Below are 25734 nucleotides of genomic sequence, written 5' to 3' on the forward strand. Positions count from 1 at the left end.
AAGACTGCCAACTGTACATGATTTTTCAGAGTCTTGTGATGTGCAAAAATGCCTGCTAGGGTCCAATACTAATTTTTTTGTGCAAGGATCTCAGAGTACTGTGCTAATTAAGCCTCGCAACCCCCAGTGGCAGAGAGATATTCTCCCTATTTGTCAGAAGAGGAAACTAAGGCACAGGCTGAATTTAAGAAAGGGCTGAGCAACCACAGCTTCCATTTAATGGGAGATTCAGGTCTGCAGCACTGCTGAAAAATCCCTTATCTAAGACCACAGCTGGAATCAGAATTAGAACTCAGCAGCTCCTTGATCTTAGGACAGTGGTTGCGCTTAAAAGGCCCTGGTGCGCTTCCTTGAAATGAAGGGACTCCTACAGAGCATCATTCCAACTGTGTTTATAACCCATGTAATATATGCAGAAAGCAAAGTCCAGTTGAAAAGTCCAGCAAAACACCTGCCAACTCAGCCAGAGAAAGGATGGAAAAAGGCATTAGTAAGAGGCAACTGTTTTTATAACATATCTTCTGTCCTTATGTTTTTAATGGATCTTTTGCATGGAATGTGGAGAAATTAGAGATGGAAGATACTAACACTATCAGATCGGTGGCCAATGCAGGATTGTTTCCCACAGTCTATTTGCCTGGGGTTTGGCAAGTCCTAGTTTTAAATGCCTCTGTTTAGGGAGCTTCCGCTCTTTCTTTCAGGAGTAATTTCTCACAGCCTAATCGAATACTCATCCTTAGGAACTTTCCCCAGTGTTCTGCCTAATGTCCCATTTAGCCCTTATCCAAAGTTTTGTATGAATGGGGTAGCAGCATCTGTTCTTCATATTTTGTTTTTCGTCCGATGTCAAGCTGCTTTTTAGGAGTTTAGCTATGATATCTTAAATTGACCTTTGCTGTGACAACTCCTAGGATATGGGACAGGTTCTCAGGAGGTCTTTGTCTCAGTTCATTGCTCCTCATTTTCAAAATTAACCTGAAAATGCTGTTTGCATTGGTGTTTTTCAGTGTTAGCCCCTTTGCAGAATGCTTCCTCATTTGTAAAATATGGGTCATTCCCCCAGCTAATGGCACCAGTTCCTGTGGAATGGGTGTGAAGATTTCCCCTTGTCCCACATGGAAGGTAGTGATGGTGAATCACTTCCCTCAATGGCATTGTTAGTGGCAACAAATGTACACCAGGCCACCAGGAATTTAGCACTGGAGATTGACCAGATGATCCTGTCAGCTGTAATTGCTACAGCAAGTGGAGAGCACCTGTGAAAAAGCTTATTTTTGATTATTGATTTAATATTGGTTATTGACTTTTACAGTCTTGATTTACGGTCAGATCTGACAATCCGATCAAGTAGCACTGAACTGTGGATACAGGGGTTTGCCCAGGCACAGCAACTTGCAAGATCAGTGCTTTATTAATGAATGAGTTCTTAATTATGAGTGCTTGATAATCAGTGACTTAATTTGAGTGATTTTGATTATGAAATATTGGTTATTAATGTTTACTATTTGGAATCTATGGCTAAATTTGATCAAATGCTGGTGGTTATAAGCCATTACTGATAGTTAATTCATTATCATTAGTAACATATAATTGACTAATTATAATTTGAATACTGATGCTTATTAATCATTGATTATCATGTGTTTTTGCATATATCTTACTTATTATTATTAAATACTTGCTTGTTAAGAACGAACCATAAATTATTATTGATCCTGGCAGCAGTCAATGGCCTCCTTCATGGGAAGTGGGAAGCCAGTATGTTCGTTACTGGGACTACAGTTCCCATGAAGCAGCGCGGCCGGCCCCACATCCGGGTCCTTTCCTCTTCCTCCCGCGAGCCTTAGGGGCCAGGGCGGGCATTTCCTGCCTCAACCTAAATGGCTATTTTCTTGGCAGCTTTGAGGGACAGGTCCGGTGGCCAATAGGCCTGCAGTCGTGGGCAGAACCACCCAATGGGAGCGTGCGTGTCCGGGCGGAGGGGCGGTCCGGGCAAGGAGGCAAGTTAGGCTGAGGAGTGGGCTTTTAGAAGTTGCCGTGCGGCTGAGGCAGCGGCGGGGAAGATGGTAGGTGGCTTGTGCCCCCCCCCGCCCCCGATACAAAATGGCGGGTGGGGGAGGCGGGGTGCTGGGTCTGCAGCCTCGGTAGCCATGGGGACCCCCAGGGAGAGGGCCCCGCCCCCGGCCTGAGTGGGGCGAGGCTCCCCTGGGGTGGGGCCGCCACGGACACCCCCCCGCCCGCCGGCTGGGCTGTGGGGCAGGCGCCCTGGGGTCCCCTGAGGGGAGGGTATGTGAGGGGAGACAGCTGCCGCCGCCCTGGGGAGCCCCCCAGCAGCCATGGGCCTCCCCTCTCAGGGCAGAGCCTTCGCCCCCCTGCAACGCCCCCCAGGGCCAGCACCTTCTGCGCCTTGTTTTTTTTTGGGGGGGGCTTGGTGATAGGGGGGGCTGGGGCAGCCACGGCGCCCAGGGGCCGCCCATGTCAGTCCCCTCCCACCTCCCCCAAACAGCAGTTTCTGGGCCTGCTTATTCAGGGGAGAGGGGTGATTTTTGGGGTGCGGGGCGTGACTGGGGGAGGGGCAGCAGCAGCCGTAGGCTTCCCCTGGTCGCCTTCCCTTGCAGCCATATGGCCCTTCCTAGGGAAAGGGCTTCAATGTTTCCTTCCTGGGCCTGGTTAGCAGGGAAGGGGGCTGTGATTCTCCCCCCCCCCCCCCCTTCAGGCCGAAAGCCTGAGGTAGCTGCGCTCGGGGGTGGGGCTCCTGCATCTGCGGTTCTCTCCGCCCCCCGCCCCCGGTTTCATCTTCAGCATCTCCATCCCCAGGGGCCTGATGTGTCTGAGCGGGATTGCTGCGTTCCCTCCTTAGGATGGAGGGACTGGGGCAGATATGGCCTCTCCATCTCTCTGCTTAGAGCTGTGGGCTCCAGCCGTAATGGGATTTTTTGTCACATTCTCAGGAAACTGCTTGGGGGTGGGGTCTTGCTGACATGGGAGAGGCAGATGCAGCCTTGTCTCTGCCTCCCTCCTCAAAGCAATAGCAGTGGGAAACTATAGAGAGAATCTCCAGGCAGCAGCGTAGTCACAGATGCATCTGGGGTTACTGCTGTGGCACCTTCCCCCAAAATAAATGGGGAAACGCCTCAAATTTGAGGATCTGTTTCATTTCTTGACTCCTCAGGACATTCCTCAGCTCTCTTGGTTTGACCGGGGCATTTTCCCTCTTTGCCCTAAGGAAAAGAAAAAGGCAGAAAGCTGAAGTAGAGAAGTGCCCCCCTTTGAATGTGTCTGCAGTTTTTTTAGAATCACTTTTGTTTTCCTGCTAATATCTCAGTTATGGAGGTTGCCCAGTAAACGCTTCCAGTGGTGTTGGAGTTGAATCATTCAAATAACTTCTGCCCTGGGAAAAAATAGGGTGGTGGCTAGTAACCAGGGAAACTCCAGCTCTCACTTGTTCCCATTAGACTGGAGCTAAGGTATCTTGGTGCTGCATGTAGTGTTAAATGACTAGCTAGATTCCTGTTTGCAGGTGTGTAATTCTTTGGCCTGCACAAGTCTGGTGTTCGTCTTGCATTTGTCATTTTTAATTGGAGAAGCTGAACAATGAAACACAATCTGCAGAAATTATTCCTTTAAAAAAGATCCTGCATAATTTTCATACCATTATTTTAATGGCTGTCATTTTGAGGCTTCATCCTATATTTGGACTCTCATAAGCCGAGATGCTTAAATGTGGGGACAGCTGTACGTAATCTAGTAGGCACCTAGAAACACACTACCATGAAAGTAATTAACTAGGGTGCCTGCCACCCCTTCTTATTCTGGGGGTGAGGGGAGGGAAGAACTGCTTCTTTTGGATGTTTGATCAGTTTTTATTGCCCTCTGTCAAAATGGATTCCAACTCTGTTCTTTACAATAATTGATTCACTGTTTAAATGGCATTTGTACATTAGTAGGTCAAAATGTATAATGTGTGAATGGGGGCATGGCAGAATAATTGAAAACTAATGTTGCTTTAAGCTGTCTTGCAACCTGTCCAAAGCAGTGCTAAGGAGTTTATTTCACATCTTGGAGAAATATTTACCCCCCATCTTTAAGTACTTATAATGATTCTCAGTGGGGAAGCAACATTGCTTTTTAGTGGATGAAGGGGAAAGTATGCATGTTAGGAACATATGATATATGTGATACAATCCCATTTCAGGCCCAGTAGTTTCACTCTTTATGTAGATAGCCTTACTTTAGGACTCATCAGGAGCCAAGACCAGCTTTTCAGTTTTCTGCCACCATTTCCTGAATAAAATGACTAGTTCTGTTCTGTATATTTTGTGTAAAGTCAAGGAGTGCTACAGAAACGTGTTGATGTCTTGGGGTCCTACATGATTAGAAAGTACAGTTTTCCTCTCCCAAACTTTAAACTTTTTCTTTTTACAGTGACTAGTTGCAATTATTGATCGATTCCTTCTTGGTCAGGTCTCCAACAGTATAGTTGTTGGGAGAAATGGTTTTCTAAATTTGCAGCTTGACCCAACTTTTCTTTTTGCAGAACCCTTGAAATGTGTGTCTGCCTGAATGTATCCAATGAGCCTATTCAGGTGTGGTGTAGAGAGAGACAATCAAAGATAGGTGGATTGGGCTAGAGCCCATTTCACATTTTGAAACGGGGGTTGAGCTGTAGCTTATTAAATACCTGAAGTAGCGTAAAATATTATTTATAAATAATTACACTTTCAGGTTATTTTTTGTTACATGTCAAATAACAGTCTGAGTTCGGTGTAATATAATGACTCAAAGGCTTTTCTGTCTGGGCCTAGCCTAATGTAATGGTGCAAATATTCCGTTTCTTGCAACAAAGTGCAGTGAAAGCCTGAACAAAATTAAATGGTTTGGAGTGGGATGTGTTCAAAATTCTCCACTCTAAATAAACAGAGTAAGAAACATACCTGGGAATTTTGATCAATTCCAATCAAATACTCACTAGCTCTAGTATGTAAGAACTCAATTCTCAATTCTAAACGGGGTGAAATGGGATTCTAAGTCAGTGAAATATGCCTGGATGTTAGTAAGAGTAATAATACTAAGAGGATCTGTATCCTTTTCGCAGTCATGAAACTTTCAGATGGAGTGTTCTGTAATCAAAACCAACCTTGGGAGGTAAATGAAAGAAGGTAAACAAAGCAGCCCATCAGAGGAGGCATAACAGTTGGCGCGCACAGCAGAATCTGAAAACAAGTTTAGGCTCTACTGGACTAGAAATAAAGACCAATTTACATCGTGCTTTCATTGTGCTAGTCATTGTACAGAGAAACAAGAACCTGCCCTGAAGAGCTGGCAAGCGCTAGATAGACAAGGCAGATAAACGGTGGGAGAAAGGAAGTAGTATTGTCCCCATTTTACAGATGGGCAAAAGAGGTTAGTTATTTGCTCATGGTCGCACAAAGAGTCTGTGGCAGAACTGGAAACTGAGACCCAATTGGTTGAGTCTAAGGTCTTGGCTACACTGGCGCTGTACAGCGCTGCAACTTGCTGCGCTCAGGGGTGTGAAAAAACACCCCGCTGAGCGCAGCGAGTACAGCGCTGTAAAGTGCCAGTGTAATCAGTGCCTGGAGCGCTGCACGCTCGCTCACAGCGCTGCAAGCTACTCCCCTCGGAGAGGTAGAATACATACAGCGCTGCGAGAGCTCTCTCGCAGTGCTGGCGGCGCGACTACACTTGTGCTTCACAGCCGCGGCAGTGCTGTGAAGTCCTGAGTGTAGCCAAGGCCTCAGTCCAGTGCTGTAATCACAGGACTATTTTTCTCCTAAAACCAAGCTTGGGAGGGGATACATTTGGAAACCTTAATGTAATTAACTTTTCTTAAAACAAGATCAAAGTATAAATAGTGCTTCGGAGACGTCCTGACTGGAGCCCATTGCTTTGAATAAACTATGACCGTTACAAACAGAAAAGTAATTGTTCCCGTTAAGAGATTTTTAGCTCCTTCCACAACAGCAGCATTGCAGGAGGACTCTTATCTTCTCCTTGTTGCACGTGACATGGGTTGAATAACTCGGCTCATTAGAATTATCTGCTTCTTTGCTAATCTTTAGAGTTGCTTCTAAACAACATGATATATTAAGCTTATATTGTAAGTTCTGGGGCAGGATCTGTCTCTTTGTTACATGCATGTGTTATGCCTAGCATAATGGGGCCATAATCCTTGACTGGGGCCTCTAGGCTTGACTCCAGTGCAGATATTAAATCTGCTTTTAGAGATAGGGGTTTAGGCTAGTTATTTTCCTTCATGGCCTTTCATACACTCATCTTCCTTACTTATTTTAAGGACCCACAATTCATAGATCAGGGCCCCATGGTAATAAGCACTGTACAAACACAAAAAAAGACAATTCCTTCCCCAAAGAGCGTACTTAATGGCTTCTTGTGATATCTGTCCCCTTGCTTCCTGCTACTTAAAAGATGCAGCTGTTGTCAGGAGTCTTTCTTTGCGCTAGATATGTTGTGACTGAAGAGGCTTCAGAGTGGTTCTGGATCTGGTATACTGTTGAGTTGATTACCATAATGCCCCTTTTATTGCTTTTAAGACAAACACCCCTCCATCCATATGGGTTTAGCTTGGTTAACTGGGGGTAAAGGGCCTCTTCAGGGCCACTGCTGCTGTTATGCTGGAATGCTTCCCGTGAGGCAATGCTGCTGTTGGTCAAGTGTGTTACTCTGCTATGAAGACTGAACCAGACCTACTCAAGAACTTGGGATTCTTTGCATGGAAGTCACCACGGATTGTGGGCCGGATCCTGCACACAATTACCATTGACCCCACCAGGAGTTACCTCTGTGCAAGGGCTGCAGGATTAGGCCATTGAGGCTGTGTGGTTCTTTTGCCTTCCTGAGACTGGCTCCTTTGTGTTTATGCAGTTCTAGTAACAGCTGTCAGTTTGACTGTGCATCCTAGGCCGCCTCTGTGCTCAGGATTTTATCTGCTGGTGTAGCTATACTGGAGTAGGCACCTAGTGTGCAGATGGTGTGTAGCAAGTTGCACTGGTAAGTTCCATCAGACAGGTTTACATATATACATATATTCTAGGGGGTTGCTTCAGTGTAGCTACCTTGTTTGAGAACTCAGCTCATTTTAATGAGTAAACACGCTTTGTAGAACGACTATGATGTATTAGGTGGAAGGTTAATAGTTCCGCTGTCAGGTTCCCCCACTTTTCAGGCCTTAACAAATCCAGAGCGTTGGCATTAAGGATGCGTTTTGGCTGTTGAGATCTTTTAGATAGATGGCTGCTTGCTACAGGTTGGGCAAATTAATTCTTTCCTACTTAATCCCTTTGCTTTACTGAGTACACAGTGATTCAGTATTTCATTGTGCAGTTACAGGTCTGTCTCTAAGTGAAACTCAAAGATACAGTCAAGTCAAAATTGACCCAGAACTTTAGCAAAGTGAAACCAAAATAAATGCTTGTGATTTTTTTTTAATTTAATGAAACTTTGCAACTCAAATGTAACAGCATTGTACTAGTGCATATGAGCCAAGAAATCAAAGCTGCTTGTATTTAAAAGTAAAAATGTCTGATCTATTTTCATTGTTCAAGCCGAGGTTCAAAAGAGTATGCAACATAAATAGCAAAAATGTAAATAGATCAAGTTTTATTTTAATCTAACCTATCTAAAAGCGCTAATTTTCTTTAAATGATTAACTTGACAATTGCCCCCTTTTAAATCAGTCATTATGCTTCTTAAGAAGTGATTTCCCCAGTTTACCATCTTAGTCTTAAAAATGAGACCTTACTGCACATCTACATTTAACTAGTTTTGTTGTTGTTTTTTAAAAAAAGCCCTCGCCATCAAAATGGATGTAGCTACAACAGAGCCTTTCACTGGAGATTCATAAGTCACTTAAGTTGGGGAAATAGAGATGAGACGTACACATAGGACTGCAGGATTTGTCTTAAGAAAACCAATGTTCATTCTGAATATTTGGTATTTGACCTCGTAGCTGTCAACATACTTCTAAATGGTTTAAAAAAAAAAGAAAGGCATTATTAACATGTGCAACTCCCTTGATCTTTTTGCTCATCTACTATTTTTATTCTTTACTTGCTTCACTGTTTAACCAAAGCTGTCTTCTGTCATTTTAGGCAGATTTTTTGAAAGGATTACCAGTTTACAACAAAAGCAACTTCAGTAGATTTCATGCAGACTCTGTATGTAAAGCATCGGTGAGTATTATATCTAAATTCAATCTCTCAGGAGATGATCTGTTTGCAATGAAGTCTTGCAGAGTTGCAGAGGACACTGGTGCTTCGTATGGCCTCTAACTGGGCCTTGGGTCTCTTAAAATAAGTTATTACTGGTATCATCATGAGCTACGACTGCTTATCTGAGATTGGAATACCAGGAGGGGAGATTTCCCAGTTAATGTACTTCAGAAAAATGCAATATCAGCAGAGCCAAAGCTGTGTGGCATTCCCGCCCCATGTTTTTACGCTCTTAGTTTAACATTGGGACTGGGGCGCATATATGGTAAATGGACCTCTTTTTACATGTGAAAGAATTTACAGCTGCATGGTACAGTGAGACTGTGGTATGCTGCATTGCCACAATTTTATAGCATTGCAGTTGAGATGAACTTGCTGTCAGGACTGAGATCGTTCAGCAGCCTTAGTTGTATGTGGAAATTTGGTGGTTTTTTTTATGTTTTCCTCTGCACTGTAACGATTCTAATACTTTTACAGAACAGAAGACCGTCAGTATATCTTCCCACAAGGGAATATCCATCTGAACAAAGTAAGTATGCTCCTTCTATGTTTGAAGCTTCAAGAACTTTTATTTTGTGTTTAATATTAAACGTTTGGCATGTGCTCAATCTCATTTGATAGCACAAAACAGAATTGTGTTTTTTAAATCTGTGTCAGATTTAAGTGGCTCGAAAGAGTACAGATGCTTAACTTTTGTGTCCGCTTTTGCACATCTTTTTCTCTATCCTTATTGAATGATTGTAAGGACAATTAAAACGACAGTAATGCTGTCACTCCTTTTTAAAAGGTTCACTACCTGCATGAAGTCTTGGTCACTGTAGTTTGTTTTAAATGTTATCTCTTAGAAATGCCTTCAGAGTGTTTTTTCTTTCTTCAACAGTCATAGTAACAGAAAAGACAAACATACTTTTGCGTTATCTACATCAGCAATGGGACAAAAAGGTATGAAGTTTTATATTTAAAAATAGTCATATCTGGTTTTAAAGTGCAATTTGTTTTGGTTGCTTCTACTGTGTGACCACTAATGCCTGTAATTAGTGATGGGGGAAAAATACATAGATACTAAATCAAGTGCAAGACTGAGCCAACCCTGGATTTCTCAATTCTACCAGAAGGTGCTTGTGATAAATTTTCTATCCGTGGTAGACTTTGTTCTCACTCTTCATGTAACTCAAAGAGGAAAGATGGTCCAATGACTAAGGCAATAGCTTAGAATTGGGAGATCTCAGTTTGATTTTGCCACAGACTTTCTGCATGACCTTGGGCAAGTCACTTAGCCTCTTTGTGCCTCAGTTCCCCATCTGTAAAATGAGGATTTTTTGGGGGTACAGTTGAGACCATAGTCTTTTATTAGACTGGTAGTATAGGAGGGTGGGAGCCACGACTCCTGGGTTCTTTTTCTGGCTCTGCTGTTGACACATTCAAAGGCACCCAGTGAATCATTTCCACATACTGACCTGTAAAATCATATATCTTGCTTACCTCACAGGGTCACATTAATAGTACATGCCAGGTATACATGTGCTATAAAAAGTTCCTAGCACACACCCTGCCTCCGAGTTTGTGCTCTACAGGCACAAGTGGGTACAATACAAGACACGCACAGTGAGGAATGGTCATAGCCACAAAGCTTCCCAGAGCAGATGTAACTTCAGAATGTGTGTGTTTGGGAGGAGTACACGAAGACTGTTCCAGAGGTACAGAGCAGCAAGAAAGCAGGTCGGAGGCTGGGAGTGGGTGAAGGAGAGACAGGGAGCAACTGAGAGAAGTTTGGGCAAAGCATAGAGATGGAGGAGGAGTTGAAAGGAGAAACATAGATGGGAGCAGAGTTGTCAGGAGTCTGAAGCTGATAATGAGGTGCTTCAGAGTGATGATGGAAGCCAGTTGGGAGGTTTGAGAAGTTCAGAGACTGAATCAGAGCAACAGGAGAAAAAGAGGGTCTTATTAAAGTTTATAAAGCACTTGAGCTCCTTGGAATAAAAAGAAGCTAAGAACAAAGGATTGTCCTTTAGCAGCCCTGCTGGGGCAGGAGAGCATTTTACAAGGACAATTCAGTATATAATATAGTCCAGCTTTGGACAGAACTCTGGTGTTCACGAGAAGATGCCTCTGCTAGTTCATCTACATCAGCATCTTCCCTCCCAAAGACCTTTACCAACTACTTATGCAAGATGTATCATTCAGTACGGAAATGTAGCCGTCTCTGGAGAGGAATGTTGTGGAGGACTTCATTGACGTACCTTTCTCTTTGCTTCAATCAGAATGCAGCAAAGAAGAGAGATCAAGAGCAAGTGGAAATAGAAGGTGAGAATTCGGCACCACCACGGAAAATTGCTCGGACAGACAGCCAGGACATGAATGAGGACACTTAAACTCTTGCTCTCTCCTACACTATTTTGCAGGCGCTTCCTGTTTTGTCTCAAAATGTGTAAATTTCCGTGCCCCTTCCCCCCCCCCCTCCACTATGCAGCCCAAACCACTTCTGACTTCATAGGAGCCAATGTATTTATTTTTTCTCCAGTTTTTATTTATGCTGTAAAACGTACGGAGCAATCGATGGTGGAACAAGTCAGCAAATGATGTAGTGTAACTTTAATCCTTTTTAAAAAAACATACATTATCACTTTTCCAGATTTCGTTAAATCTGTTGTTTAATTAACCCAGTTTGCCATGGAAGCCTGGAGAGGAGACATGAATTTACGGCATGCAAATTCCAGTGGTATAGGCTTTCTGATCCATATACCCACTGGTATATTACAGTAGTCAACTCTGTATTGGCTGTAACCAGTCTAGCAGTAATTTTGGGGGGGCCTCATCCACTCTGAAATGTGGATCCTAAAATCAGCACTGTACTAAGAAATCCTGGGGGTCATTTAGGGTTATGCTGATTTTATGAAACGTGGTCAATTTGATAGAACAGTTGTGGGTTTTTTGTTCAGCAGCATATGTTGTCACACGCATCAATGGTCATGGAGAATTCAAGTGACAGGTGTGTTGCTTTGGTTGCTCTTACATTTTAACAGCCTTTTGGTCTTGAATGGACTGGTATGTGCAACTTCTCCATTGGAATAAAAAGAATACTTCTATCCTACTGAGTATTTGATCAACAGTGTCTTTAAAATGGCACCAGGTGGAATGGAATTGGTAGGTCTACCTTATAATCTTGTTTGTTAAATTTGAGAATCAAATTGGGTTCAGCTTGGCGTCTAGATTGGCTATTTCCTTTCTCTCAACCAGTGATTCTGAAAAATCGTATATTGCATGACTGGAGCTGAGTCCAGGACTTCTGGATGCAAAGTAGCTGAACAAAATGAGCTTCTACAGTCTATATTAAAGACAGACCCTCTTTCATTTGGACAATGACAGTTCAGTGCCTGTCACCTGTAACCCTTTGCTGACTATCTTCAGTAGGAGCCAAATACAAAACCCTCAAGATGTCTAAGTGGAGTCAAAGGAAACCAGCATAGTTGATTGAAGGTGGTGAAGGTGTGTGTCTCTCACTATTGACTGTCCATTCCGCTTTTAATGTGAAAAGCAGAGTCTGTCGTTTTTAGGTTGAAATCTAGATTGTTGCCTTCCATTGCTCTTTTCCCAGCATCTCTGCTCATCCGCAAATTCTAAACAAACTGAGTCCAGAAGCCATGTGAGCCTCTTTCTAGAAAACCATGGGTAAGCCTAGTTCTGTAGGGAGTTTGACCATGGTGGTTAAACTCAGATGAAAGACTTGTGAAGACAGGGCTCATGCCGCCACCTTCACTATTGTGTCCCAATCAGGCCAGTGGACAGAGTAAAAGCATGATGGGAGTGAAAGCCATCAGCAGCACAGTTTATCTTATGAGACAGGACTTTGTGAGGAGCAGGATATAGCCTCACTTATTGCTGCAGTTTTACAAGTATGTACAAGGCGCTAAGCTCTGATTCTAGTATTAGTCATCTCACTTTTTCAGTGAAGATCATTAAGTTATTTAGACCTAAAATTGTACCTGCCCTTAAAATAGCTACATTTTGCTGCAGCAGTGCCCCTCCAGATTATCAGGTTAAAACACCAGCTGTGTTGGTGAGGACGAAAATATGGTTTTACAATTTTGTGTTCTCCTGGCAATTGCAACTTAACAGAACTCCTTTACCCAGAGCTGTGCTGCCAAAAAAGATGCTGTCGTGTGAAATGCGAGAAGTAAACGGAAAATGCTGTGTTAGCTTCAAGGGCATGTTAAAAGGTTTGTCAGATACCAAAGGAGGAAATGGGCGTAGTGCCGATGACAAAAGTTTAACCAATGCTGTGTTTTTAGCTACATTTGAGAGTTCCAGCCTCATTTGTCAAGTGCTGTTTAATTCCTTACTAAGAGAGAATTTGGAGCTTTGCTGACCTCTCTGCTACAGCAAGTGAAGTACAATTAAAGAGTTGGCAGTTCCATCCTGTTCTTTACCCCCATCTTTGTTCCCTTTACAGTAAATGGGACCTTGCTGGTAGCGGAGCCTTTGAAATCTTACAAATAAGGATTTTTTTGTTTAATTTACCAAAAATCTCTGCAATTCACACTCTTGGGGGGGGGGGGGGAATATTTGGCAAAGAGAAAAAAATAGTTGCCTTTAATTTCCTGAGAGCAAGTCTGAAGCAATGGGGAAAAAAACAGTACTTAAACAAAAATTCTTGAGTGTCCTTTCAATCAAACTATTGCGTTTTGTTTTTGATGTTAACTGTACACAAGCAGCATAGATTTCTGATGCTCTCAAACAGGTATCGTTGCATTTTACTGAAAGTTTTGATAGTCTTGCTCAGCTGGTCAGAGTTATCTAATCTGAACTGAAAGCCTCCTCCCTCACCATCCAGTTTCCATGCTGCTAACGGCTTGAAAATGCCATCCTCAAGCTGCCAGACATTCAAAATGTTTCCACTGCTGTTTAATACATGTGTATCGGGTTTGTGTTGCATGTGAAAACCCTCCCAGCCAATTGATTGTCTGGTGTCTTAGGCAAATCATACATTAAACAGAGATCCAGAACTTCTCCAACAGTGTTCAGTTTGTATAATATGTAGCTCCTCTAATACTTTCTGATTATCCTGTTACAAAGTGACTGGGATTTAGTGACCCTTAACGGGTATTTTGTATATGTCCGCATAGTGGTATTTTTATTGTTTCTAGTATTGATGTATATTGTACAAAGTTTTTATAAAACTTTAGAAACTTGTCAAAAGGATCAGAAGAGAATTTTTGGAGTGAATAGTGTGACTCTTAGCAGAAATGGGAGCTGCAGGAACATATTTCCCTCTTTATTTCAATGAGAAGTGTAGAGGACGCTGGATCCTAGGAATGGCCTAGCAAGCATCTGCTCTCCCCTGCAAGGCAGATTGCTCCTGTACTGGATAGCATTGAAGTTTGTGCCGTCTCTCTGTTTAGCAATCCCTCAGAGCGAATGGATGTGATGGGTAAATCTCAGTTATTTCAATGGTAACCATTGCCTTTTTTTTTTTTTTTTTAAACAAAGACTGGATGTAGTGGGTGTTATCACAAGATTAGTGACTGACAAGGCAAAACCAAAGATGTCTTAAACTAACTCCAGATATCAAATGTTGACTTCAGAGGAGTGTTTGAAGGGGTTTTAGTCTCTTCCCCTCCCCTGACTCCTAATCAACTTTAAAAGGTATTGAAGTTTGAAAGGGAAGTTGTTTATTTTTTAAAATAAATAAACCTTGGCACATGTTCCATTCCAGTGGTCATAAGTGGTCACATCTGCTCTGCAAAGGCCCTATTTATTTGTATCCGTGGTTGGCTCTTCAGACTTGCCAGTTGCTTTATTTTATCTGTGTACATTGTTCAGTGTTCAAGACATTTCCTTGAGCAAACACAGGGACATGCAAAGGAATACTGCAAATACTGCTGAGGGAGGATGATCTGTTTTGAGTAAAACTGGCAGGCTGGTAAGGGCCATTACTGTTGGTGCTTAGAGTCTGAGAATGTTTTCAAATGCCGTTACTCATAAGAGCACTGAATCCATACTCCGTTACAAACCAAGCTACAATGGTGATCAGAAACATTGTGAAAACCCTGCTGGACGGGGTGTGTTTGTGAGGAAGAATCGACCAATTCCCCTGTCTGTTTAAAACTTGGGCTAGACTCTGACCTATTTTCCCAGCCTAGCCAGGGCATGAGGCTTTAGCATGGGTAGGGGATGTCTATGCTGCAATGAAAAACTCACAGCTGGCTTAGCCTAAGGGGCTGTTTAATTGTGCTGGAGCCCAGGCTCTAGGACCCTGCGAGGTAGGAGGTTCGTAGAGCTCAGGCTGTAGCCCAAACAGCTACACCACAACTAAACAGCCCCTTAGCCTGAGCCCCACAAGCCCGATCAGCTGGCATGGGCCAGCCTTGGGTGTCTAATTGCAGGATAAACGTACTCTTAGAGGGCAGGGTGAAGATTCACCAGTACTACTAAAATGGAACTGTTGTAACCAGGTTCACTGACAACCGCTGGTCCCCTAACACTTGTAGCTGTCGTGTAGATTGGGCCTTAAGTACCAAACCATACAAGCTGAAAGCATGTTAAGACCCAGGTGCTGAGCGTGGTTCTGGCTGACCCTGCAGAGTGGCGTGTAATTCTTTGAACACTGTTTACTATGGTCTGGAGCTCCAGAGAGGATGAGGGCCTATGTATCAATCTGTATGCTATTTGCATTGTTCAAAGAAAGCTCTTGTGTACAGTCTGTCACTTGGGGGGTGGTTTAAGCCTACTGAATCGAAGTACTGCTTTTTGTTTGCTTTTCTTGGGGGCTACAGGGTTTAGAAGCTCCCGGATTCTTGTTGGCTGGTGTCTCTTTCTCCAGGCATCATGACTCTTGTGCCTTATACAGTAATTCAGTTGTTAACACTTGGACTGTTTCCTGTGTTGAGGCAGAATTTTGGGGGCTTGCTGGAAAAATCCTAAATCTGCTTCTGCAGTAGCTAGGATTACTTTAGAGGAGCTCATTTCAGAATATACCTTTTGAAAATCAATCTGACTAAGCAGAAGCTGACAATGTATATCGTGGACTGGTCATACAAATGGGCCTCGGTCATAAGCAAAGCTGCCATTTACCATCTAGCATTAGTCTGTTTATACCACTAATGTGACTTTATTTTTCTGTTTAAAAGATATGCTTTTTACTTTTTTGTTTTGCAACTATACTTTATATAATGGCCTTTTCTTTCCCTGATTTATTGACTGGCATCTGGCAGCAGGGAAGTCATGCTACACTATGGCTTTGACTGGAAGGATTCTTGATGATTGTCCTCTGTAACTTTTGTGTGTTATAACTTCCGATGTATAAAAAGTGTGTGAGATTTTTGTTTTTAGAGGGCCAGGTGTATTTGGGTTGGGGGGGGGGGGGGGCGTTTGAGGATTAGGTTGATAAACATGCCCAATAAAGGATACTGCATCATTTGTTTACTCAAGCACAGACTATCCTTCAAACCATATTGAATGCACAGTCAGCAATCTCCACTCAGCTGGTTCACAGATGTATGCTTGTCCTCCTTGTAGTGGAGAATTTAGTCATAGAATCTCATCTAAAGATTGATCTGGTTCGGAGCACTGTTTAGTCCACTAACCTGCTGAGAAATGTGGGACCAAAGCAGGTAGGCTACTTGACTTCCTTACTGCCAATTGTAAGCTTGTGTAGAGTTGATGTGCTCATTAGAACCATACTACTGGCTCCCTGGATTACTCACATTTTACATCCACCAGCCTACGTTTCTCATTTGAGAGGCCAGCAGCATTGTAGCTGTCTCCTGCATTACGGCTGAGCTGTGTGTTCATGGATGTGTGTGGATTCTTCAGTGGAGTTCAACAGCACACTAGCAACATTAGAGTTGAACTTGCACTTCTTTTCTACTCATTCTAGTTTTCTTGTTACAAGTTTGGGATGAATATTTCCTTCGGGTGTAAAGAGGACTGAACTTGGTCTGTACAGGAGAGCAACTTTGTAATTGTGACTTTAAAAGTGGGAATAGACAAATGCCAACCTTCCCATTTGTTCTGCACTAAGACTTTTTTTTTTTTTTAAAAGCAAAGCTTCTCTGCCCCCTGCCTGTGCCTGGATGTGGTGAGTGAAAAGATTAATCATATGTACAGATTGGCCTTTTCATTCAAACGTGCAATTCCAGTGATGATTCTTAGGTTCTGTAGAAGGGCAAACTACTACTGACGGTCTTAATGTTTTTTGGAGGAGCCCTGGTGGACTTATCTTTTTATGACTGAGTTCAGCTTTTATCAGTTTAAACCTGGGAGTCACTAATCAGCTGGTGGGATAAAAGGGCCATGTTGCCAAAACTTTTGCTTTTTTTCAACTAAAAATTAATTGATAGCAGAGGTGGGGTGGTTGAGTAAATCAAATGGCATGAGTCAACCCTCACCTGTGGTCCGGGGTTCTAATGCTGTTCAGGCCACCTGTGTCCCAATGAAGTTTTGTGTCACTATCTTTTTGTCTCCTCTACCAAACAAGCGCACACTTCAACTCAATTGGCATTCTGTGGTGAGAGATGAATATCCAGACTAGAATAGCCATCATGTTGGGAGGATGAATCTGCCTTAACAATGAGCTGTGAATGGTGAGGAGGTTCACCTGCGCTATATCTTTCTGGAGTTACTGCTTTGGCTCTCTTAGGTCCGTGAAAAAGTTGAGTTTTGAGCGTGAACCGAAATCCTCTTGCTGGGTATATAGTGATGCCTTTTCACTGGCCAGCTTGTTGCTTCCCATGTTATGAATACTACATTGATAACCGGTCCCTGTAGCTGTCCAGTGCACCCCAGTGCTGTAATCTTGTGGTTGGTTGTTTATAACACAAATCTAAATGTGTTTTTCTTTTCTTCCTTTGGGAAGTGGAGGGAGATCTAACAGTGTAATTAGTCAAATACTCTTCCTTGCTTTGCTGAGTAATGTGTGTATAAAGATCGATATCTTCATCCCTGAGATACTAGCAAAGATTGGCCATTTAGTTATTTAAATATACATGCATACTTGTAGGAGGAGGGCAGAGTAAACTACTTCACTTGCTAGCCACCTGCTTTGTTCTGTGACGATGGCTGTCTGGCTTGGATTGCAGAAGAGTCCTGACAAAAATGGATATTGATTCTTCACTTAGAAGAAGAAGTGACAGAAAATACTGCCATGCAATCTGAAGGAATGATCCGTGGTGCTTGTCGGCACTGCATCACCCTGCACAATACGGCTGGGCTGGACTTCCAAATACATGTGTTTCTTACGACTTAGTGCAATGTGTATAGTTAAAAAGGCTTTACTGGGTTTTTTATTAAGACTAATCTATGTAGTCTCCTTGGTCAGTTGCATGTAACAGCTGAATGTATGGGATTGGGCCGTATCTTTCTAGCCATCCCAAATCGCTTTTACGTCCGTTACAGTCTGTCTGGAATACAAAATCCCAGGATGATTTTTTTTGGCAATACACAGTGTATCCCTTGGAGCCTGTATTACTTACAACCTGTCTTTCTGCTTGTGGACAAGAAATACCTGCTGCGTTCCAACTCAACCTCTTCCCCCTTACTCTTTTTGCAAACACTGTGTCTGTGGGGCAGGGGGCAATGTGTTCTCCCGAGGAGTTGCGTGGCGATAGAGGGGCTGCTGTAATGGAGCGACTGTAAATATTCTGTTCTAGTTGAATGTCACAGCTGTTGGATTTTGCATTTATTTTTAAACTATTTCATGTTTGATACTGTGTATAATAAATTTGCAGAAAGTAGAGGATTCCAATGTTTTTTCTTTCCCATTCCTCCTCTACCATTTTTACTTCAATAGGGTGAGACAACTGCTGCCTGACTGCAGAAACTGGTACATGAGTGACTGGTGGACTCCCAAATCAAGCTGTCACTACAGGCTTGATTTTTAAAAAAAAAATGCTATATTCCTGTCCCATAACTTTACCGTGTGTGAGTGCATGGAATAATAGGTACACGAGGAAAACAGACCTGTTACTGATAGAGCTGCTTGGAAAAACTGAGTGAAGACTTTCCATGGGAAAACCCAGTTCAATCAAAATCAATGATCAGTTTTGCAGGAAATTTATTTTGGAGGAAAAAGGCAGAAAGAATTCGACAACAGTGAAACATTCCATTTTGACATTTTCTGAATGAAACATTTCTTATAGCAACAACTTCTCATTTTGAATTTGTTGTATTACAGATTATAAAACACAGTCAAATGGAAAGCTTTTTTTTTTGTTTTTTTTGCCTAAACAAAACATTTAGGTTGATACAAAGCAATCAAAAAAAGCTACCAATGTTAGGAATCATTAATAAAGGGATAGATAAGACAGAAAATATCATAATGTCACTGTATAAATCCATGTTACGCCCATACTTTGAATCCTGCATGCAGTTCTGGTTGCCCCATCTCAAAAAGGATATATTCAAATTGGAAAAAGGTACAGAGAAGGGAAACAAATGATTAAGGGCATGAACAGCTTCCATGTGAGATTTAAAAGACTGGGTCTCTTCAATTTGGAAAAGAGATGACTAAGGGGGGGTTTCAGAGGTCTATAAAATCATGACTGGTGTGGAGAAAGTGAAGGAGTAAATGAACACTTCCTATTCACCTAACACAAGAACCACGGCTTGCCCAATGAAACTAATAGGTAGCAGGTTTAAAACCAAAAAAAAGGAAGTAGTACTTCGCACAACACACAGTCAACCTGTGGAGCTCGTTGCCAGGGGATGTTGTGAAGGCCAAAACTATAACTGAGTTCAAAAAAGAATTAGATAAGTTCATGGAGGATAGGTCCATCAACAGCTATTAACCTAGATGGTCAGGGATGCAAGGCCGGGCTCTGGGTGTCTTACATAAGAACGGCCGTACCGGGTCAGACCAAAGGTCCATCTAGCCCAGTATCCTGTCTACCGACAGTGGCCAATGCCAGGTGCCCCAGAGGGAGTGGACCAACAGGCAATGATAAAGTGATCTCTCTCCTGCCATCCATCTCCATCCTCTGACAAACAGAGGCTAGGGACACCATTCCTTACCCATCCTGGCTAATAGCCATTAATGGACTTAACCACCATGAATTTATCCAATTCTCTTTTAAACACTGTTATAGTCCTAGCCTTCACAACCTCCTCAGGCAAGGAGTTCCACAAGTTGACTGTGCGCTGCGTGAAGAACTTCCTTGTATTTGTTTTAAACCTGCTGCCTATTAATTTCATTTGGTGACCCCTAGTTCTTGTATTAGTCTTTGCCTCTGTTTGCCAGAAGCTGGGAGTGGATGATGGGATGGGTCACTTCGTTACCTGTTCTGTTCACTCCCCCTGAAGCACCTGGCATTGGCCACTGTTGGAAGACAGGCTATTGGACCATTGGTCTGACCTGCTATGGCCGTTCTTATGTTAAAACATAATTCTGTGTACATTTTTTGCTGAAAACTTTGAAATTTGTTTCAATTTTCAATCAAAATTAGAACAAATTACAAATCCTCCAGAAAGAGCATTCTGTTCTCCACCCAGCTTGAATGATTACTTTTCTTGGTGGGTGGGTGAAGGCCCCTAGAAATGCCATGCTCCACGTGCCCTGCTTTAGAGTTAGAAATGGCACTTGGAGCAGGGCAGAAACTGCCCTTCATCCCAGAGACGTTTTTTCCTTGTTAGCTGTAGAAGGTGACCGCTCATACTTTATTTTTCATTAGTGACAATCGAGGAATTGAAGCTAGATCACCAGTGTGCTAACCCCTTTATCTCACAGGTACAAGTCTTGCACTGTGCGTATATCTTGTGACTTCCTCCTACCCCTTTCGTCTGTTGAGTAAACAAGGTCCTGCATTCCCTTCTCTGCTCCAAGCATATTCATAGCAGTTTTATAACCTGCTTCCCAGATGGAAGAGGCAGGAAGCACAGTTTTACTCATTTATTTGGAAGGTATAGAATAGTCACCAGGATAACTTCATGCCTTTCTTAGTGGTCGCTCAGCCCAGTCTGCCCTACTGTCTGGTGGTGCTAGTGGCCTGCTGGACTGGCCCACTAACCCAAGCAGTGCTGGTGGGCTATAGAACAACTTACATTTCCAAGGTAGCTATCGTCCCTGTATTCCTTGGGGCTGGGGTGGCGCCTCTTACTCTTAGGGAGGATGCAGAGAACTCTTACGGTCCAGGGCCTACTGTGGATTTAACTGTTCCGTGGTATAGGGGGAGGCAACCTCATCCCTGGGGCACATTTCCATGCCCAAGCGTGTAACTTCTGCAACACCATCACAGTTAACGTGGCTTCGTCTGCAGGGGAGGAAAGATGGGGAAGTGTAGCCAAAGGCTGCAAAAGTGAAGGGATACATTTGCCCCACTTGCCCCCGGGATCACTAAGCCACCTGCTGGAGGTCACGAAGTATCAGCTTCGCCTGCCCCTGTGAACTACACATCCCTCAGTCTTTTGTGCTGCCCTTAGCCAGCTGTGGCAAGCTATGGGTCCCAGAGGCCTTTACCCTATGCCCTTGGGTGAAGGAATGCCCTACGAGTGCATGGAGGAGGTGATTGGAGCCGCCGGCTGCTACTGGCCTCCAGTGCTATGTTGGGTGGAGCTGTGTGTTTTGTGCCATGCTGAGGGCCTGGCCAGAGGCCTCTGGTGACCTGCTGCTGAGGGACTGGCAGCCCTCCAGCTGGAGCTGGCTGGGCCTGGTCAGTCCATCCCACCCAGGGGATGTCCTCATTGCCAGTCCAGCATGGGGGCAGCCCCTTCCCTGGCCCAAATAGGCTGTGTATGGGGGGGGGGAGAGAGGTCAATGTTGCCAACTCCTGAGTGATTTGGTGTTTCCCTTTAAGCCCCAGCTCCTGGAGTCAGGGGGTTTGTGGTGGTGGCGGGGGGAGGATCTCTGATTTCATATATGCCAAACAAACGTTTCCAGACCCTGGCTGGGGAGACTTCCCCCCCCCCCCCAAAAAAAAAGTGCTTGGTCACCAGGAGGCAAATAACCAGAATCCAGTGTGTGAGATGTTAAAATCTCATGATTTTTAAGGCAGTCTTGTGGTTTTGTGGGGGCTAGACTCATGATTTTTGAACCGCTGGTGTTGGCAGTCCTGGATTCTAGCCCTGTGTTCTCACTGCTTGGGGCAGGATAGGAACAAGGCCCATGGCTGCCCTGGCACCGATTCCTCTTTGTTCCTGCTGTGTTTGACATCAATAGGGAAGGGGGGGCACAGAACAGCATGTCCCACATCTTGCCTCTTCCTGAGGGGAAAATCAGGCCCTGGGCCTTGTAAGATTCCTTCTTATCCCTAGTTTTACAGCTGGGGAAACTGAGACAGGGCGAGTGGAAGTGACTCATTCAAGGCCATTACATGAGTCACTGGCAGAGCTGGGACTAGAACCCAGGAATCCTGACTCCCAATTCTCTGTTCTAACCCCACACTGGGCTGCCTGCCCCAGTGCTGGAACTGAACCCACAAGTCCTGCCTTCCACTCCGGCATTTAATCCAGTCACCCTCAAAACGAAAGCAACCTCGCTGGGCTCCCTCGAGGAAAACCCTTGGGGCAGACCGAGCGACCTCTCAGACACTCACACCTTTCCCCATCTCACGTACGGGCACATACCTGGAAACCTATGGCCTGCGTTGTGCAGGTCAGGTGAGATGATCGCCAGGGTCCCTTCTGCCCTTACATCTGCTAATCCTGTGTTTATTATCCTCCCATGGCGGAAGCTATTGGTGACACTGGAGACATCCACTAAACAGTGCATAGGACCAGAAACTGGGAGAAGTGATTCCCCAGAGCTGACGCAGCCTGCAAACTGTCCAGTCGATTCAGCAGATGACAATACCCACATTTGTTGAAATATATTTTTATTGCATTTCTGCAGGTTTTACAAAAATATGACAAAAAGAAATAAATAATCCCTTAATTTTTTTAAAATTTCAATTGAAAGAAATAAAACAGCAAAAAAAATAAAAAATCTTTTCCCTCTTTGTACAGTAATTGCCCAGGAAAAGAAAGACACCAGACAGCCAGATGCTCATATAAATACGTTTATAGATAAACATGTTTTAAAAATTCCCTGGACTGCTGGGGGCCTGGTAAGTGGCGCTTGTAGGATATAGTTTCAGGAGTGTTACTCTCATGTGAACATAATAAATAAGAGCTTGCTCCTTTTAAGACCAGCGTGATTTAAACAATGACAAACACAAGAGTTGGCTTCGACAAACTGAACATGGATAATTTATAAAAACAAATTAAAATGATGTTTGAACATAATAAAGCCACGTTGGGGTTCCCTCCTCGGACTCCTGTGGCGCCAAGAAGTTGAGGAATGACTTTGCGCCATTGCAGAGCAGCTCCTGCAGCCGTGGAAGGGTTCCTGCCTAGCTCTCAGCTCCTGGGAGGGTGAAGCATATAAAGCAGTGGAAAATAATTGGAGGGCTGGAGAATCCTTGGGACCCCCAAAGAGGAGAAGATCTCCCTCTGGAAAGGTGATAATGTTGGGTGTGTGTAATGGCCATCAGAGTTGGGTCATCAGAGAAACTGAATGTTGGGAGGAACCTTGCCACCTCTGGTGCCATCCAGACCTTAATTTAGTAGAACTAGGGTCAAAGCCTGCCCTGGTGGGGTCAAAGAGGTTGGAAGACAGGGCAAGATTTGGGCCCAGGTTTTCTGTAGGGCCACAAAGCCCAGCTGCTGGCATGGGATCAGCACCGCTGACAGCAGAGGAATAAGCTAGTGACAAGCATTTCCTACGAGTGTAGCAGAGGCAGATGGAAAAGGCCTCTTAGGTTCCTCCTCCATCCCACCCTTGGCGTTGGGGTGCCTGGAAGGTTCTCTAGGGTAATGTAAGGTTGGGGGGGGTGCTCTCTCCCCACCTTACAGCTGCCACCACTCTGCTCTCTAGCTGCTGCTCCATGGCAGCTGAAAGGGGGGAGGTAGAGATGCCAACTTGCTGTCTGCAGAGCAGGTACAGCCCTCGCCTCTGGCAGCCAGGAGACGTTGAGACAGCAGCTGTTCCCAGCACCCGCTGGATTTCTGATGCCCAGTCACCACGGCTGCTTGGCCCCCTGGAATCCCGAGTTCCCATCCTTCCTGTTCTTTCTGGGATTGTCCTGATTTTTCTTCGGGTGACCCTGTATCCACCCCCCACCCCAAAGCACCACGGTTTGAGATAGGCATGGCTCCTGCCATCTATCGTGGGACCCAGGACGTGTCTGCTGACACGATGCCAGGGAGCCTAGCAGCCCAGAGTCCCTGGGCTGATATGCTACAGAGCAGTGCACTCAACAGCCGGGGGGTGAGGGGGGGGAAGAGATGCTGAGTTGCTCAATAATAACCACCCCAGGAGAGAGGCCCCTTCTAGTCCATCTCCGCGAGAAGAGAACGGCCATGATCAAGGCTGCGAAGAGGGCAGGGGAGAGATCAGAAGGTTCTTGGCACATCTCTGAGGAAGGGCAATCCAGGCACGTAACTGGAGGGGATTCCCCTCCCTGTTCTTCAGCTAACTCTGCCCCAGCCTTTATGTCCATAAGGCTTTTCGTGGCTCCGAGCAGCATGACCCGGCCCTGTCTGATCTTGCAAAGAGGAGATACCAGGGTTACCCGCATTTAAGGAAACACTAGGCCCCCATGCGGCTGCATTAAACATCCATTCACCATGCGACCAAACAAACTGAGTAACGGCACGTAATCATAGCAGTTTCACCAGCTATTGCCTCTGCACCCTGCCTAGCCTTTGTGGCTGGTAGCACAGAGGTATTTTCTTCACACAGATTCTCTCCCTTCTTGTCCATTAGACAGTGGAAGGTGAGAGAGGGCTGAGCCCTAGCTGGAAATTTTCACCACCCCAGCCTGTGTTACGTCTCTCTGGCTCCGGTTAGATCCTCAACGCACCTTGGCCTATTTTATTGCTGCTACAGAATGGCTTGGTTATAAGACAAAAACATTTTTTGTGGAGAAGAATAAAAAAAACCCAAACTCTTGTTTCCTAAGACTCCGGGCCTGGGAGATATCTCCTGGTATCCCCAGGCCTGGAATGTCACAGTACTGGGCCAGTCGCAGAAGACGGAGCTGCAAACAAGCCATTGGAGGATCCACTCTGAGAACTCCAGGTCCCTTCTACTTGGGGAGACTGGCTGCTTTCAAACCCCTACTTGTATGCTTAAGATTGGATGTCAGAGATTGGGTCAGCCAAGCCCCATCTCTCTGCTCGGGACGTTGTGGGCATGTCCCCTTCCAGAAATGTTAGTTCCAGATGCTCTGCGCATCTAGTGATTCACGTGTCAGTGTGCGTCAGAGGACACAGCTTGCTGAGGGCATGCATTGGGCAGGGACAGCACTTCTAGAGGTTCTGGACTTGTCTCCTTCCTATGATAAAGCAGCCGAGGGACCACTGACATCTTTAAAAAGAGTTAATCCAAAACAACCGAGTGTAAACCCGCCTATCAGTCCCCAGACTCAGCCTGGTGGATGCTGTCCCTTGCCACCACCCGGCGTGATGGTCCTATAGACAGTCCTTGGCAGTTCCTTTCCTGCACTGCCGAGTCCCCAGCTCCTTCCTCCTCATACAGCATTCCTATGGTAAATATTCAAAGATTCCTCCGTCCCCATCCGAAACTAAATCGCAAAGCTAAGCCAGCCACAAGCAGAGAAGTGGATCAGCCACTGACCTGTCAACGTAAGGAACTAGCCCTAGCAGACTGAAAGCTCGATTACTAATCCTAGTGTTGCTGAAACGCTGGGTGATCTGCAGAGCTCGTAGCCACCCTCTGAGATTTCAGTCGTTAAAGCACTAGCTAAAACTATAAACTAACTCTGGCAAAAACTTCCCCGCTGCTGAAGTGAAGACAATCCCTCCCGCCCACCCCAAATTCCACAGACCCTGCAATTATTTGGTTGCTAAGAACATTGGTTATTGATCATTCCCCACCCCACTGAGCCCCCCACCTTGAGCGGATTCTTTCCCCAGTCTGCCATGACATTTATGTGCAAGCTCCTTATTTGGGGGGGGGGGGGGGAACGTCCCAGTTCTTCTAAAGTCACTGAGGGCTGGATACCCTTCTTCCCTGCCAATGGAAATCTGAAGAAATAACTACAGGGCGCTCTTTGTTCTGGAAACCGTAAAGCTCAACATTTTGCAGATGCTGGGGAGGCAGATCCTGCCTCCGCCTTTTAAGCTGTCTAAAGAAGAACGGAATAGAGTGTGTTAGGTTGAGGGGGTTTTTTAGTGCAAGAAATGTCGACCATGCATGGAAATTATGTGGCTCAAATTCGCTGCCCCACCCCTCAGTCTGTTCTTCAAGCAGAAAGATGTCCTAGTGCAGATGGGATTCTGCCAGCTGCCGCCTGGTGAGACTGCAGGGGTGAGTGATTCAGTGGTGACCACCTCCCCTTCCTCCTGATCTCTGCCTCCACATCGCCCCTGTAGGCCTGTGCCCCAAGCCCCCTCATTCCTGGGCTTGCCCACTCTGTTCCGCCCGCCGTGCTCCCCCAGCTGGGATGCTCGTGACTCCTTGCCAGCCCCAGCGGGATTGGTGAGCACTGAGCTC

General features: G+C 44.8%; 1 protein-coding gene across 3 annotated transcripts; it reads left to right on the forward strand.

The window, feature by feature from the left end:
- The first annotated feature begins 355 nt into the window (after window positions 1-355).
- On the forward strand, window positions 356-17979 carry DDA1 (DET1 and DDB1 associated 1). 3 transcript variants are annotated; one of them, XM_065422001.1, is made up of 6 exons: window positions 1992-2066; window positions 8130-8210; window positions 8727-8778; window positions 9130-9191; window positions 10511-10553; window positions 17327-17979. In XM_065422001.1, exons 1-6 carry the CDS (start codon window positions 2064-2066, stop codon window positions 17335-17337), a joined length of 252 nt encoding a protein of 83 aa, XP_065278073.1. In that variant the 5' UTR covers window positions 1992-2063; the 3' UTR covers window positions 17338-17979. The 3 variants fall into 3 exon arrangements, with proteins under 3 accessions (XP_065278071.1, XP_065278073.1, XP_065278072.1); XM_065421999.1 differs by lacking the exons at window positions 1992-2066; window positions 17327-17979 and adding an exon at window positions 356-490 and having other exon boundaries at window positions 10511-11334; XM_065422000.1 differs by lacking the exon at window positions 17327-17979 and having other exon boundaries at window positions 10511-11334.
- The last annotated feature ends 7755 nt before the right edge of the window (window positions 17980-25734 follow it).

The sequence above is a fragment of the Emys orbicularis genome, chromosome 24 (genome assembly GCF_028017835.1).
Source record: "Emys orbicularis isolate rEmyOrb1 chromosome 24, rEmyOrb1.hap1, whole genome shotgun sequence".
Taxonomy (NCBI): domain Eukaryota; kingdom Metazoa; phylum Chordata; order Testudines; family Emydidae; genus Emys; species Emys orbicularis.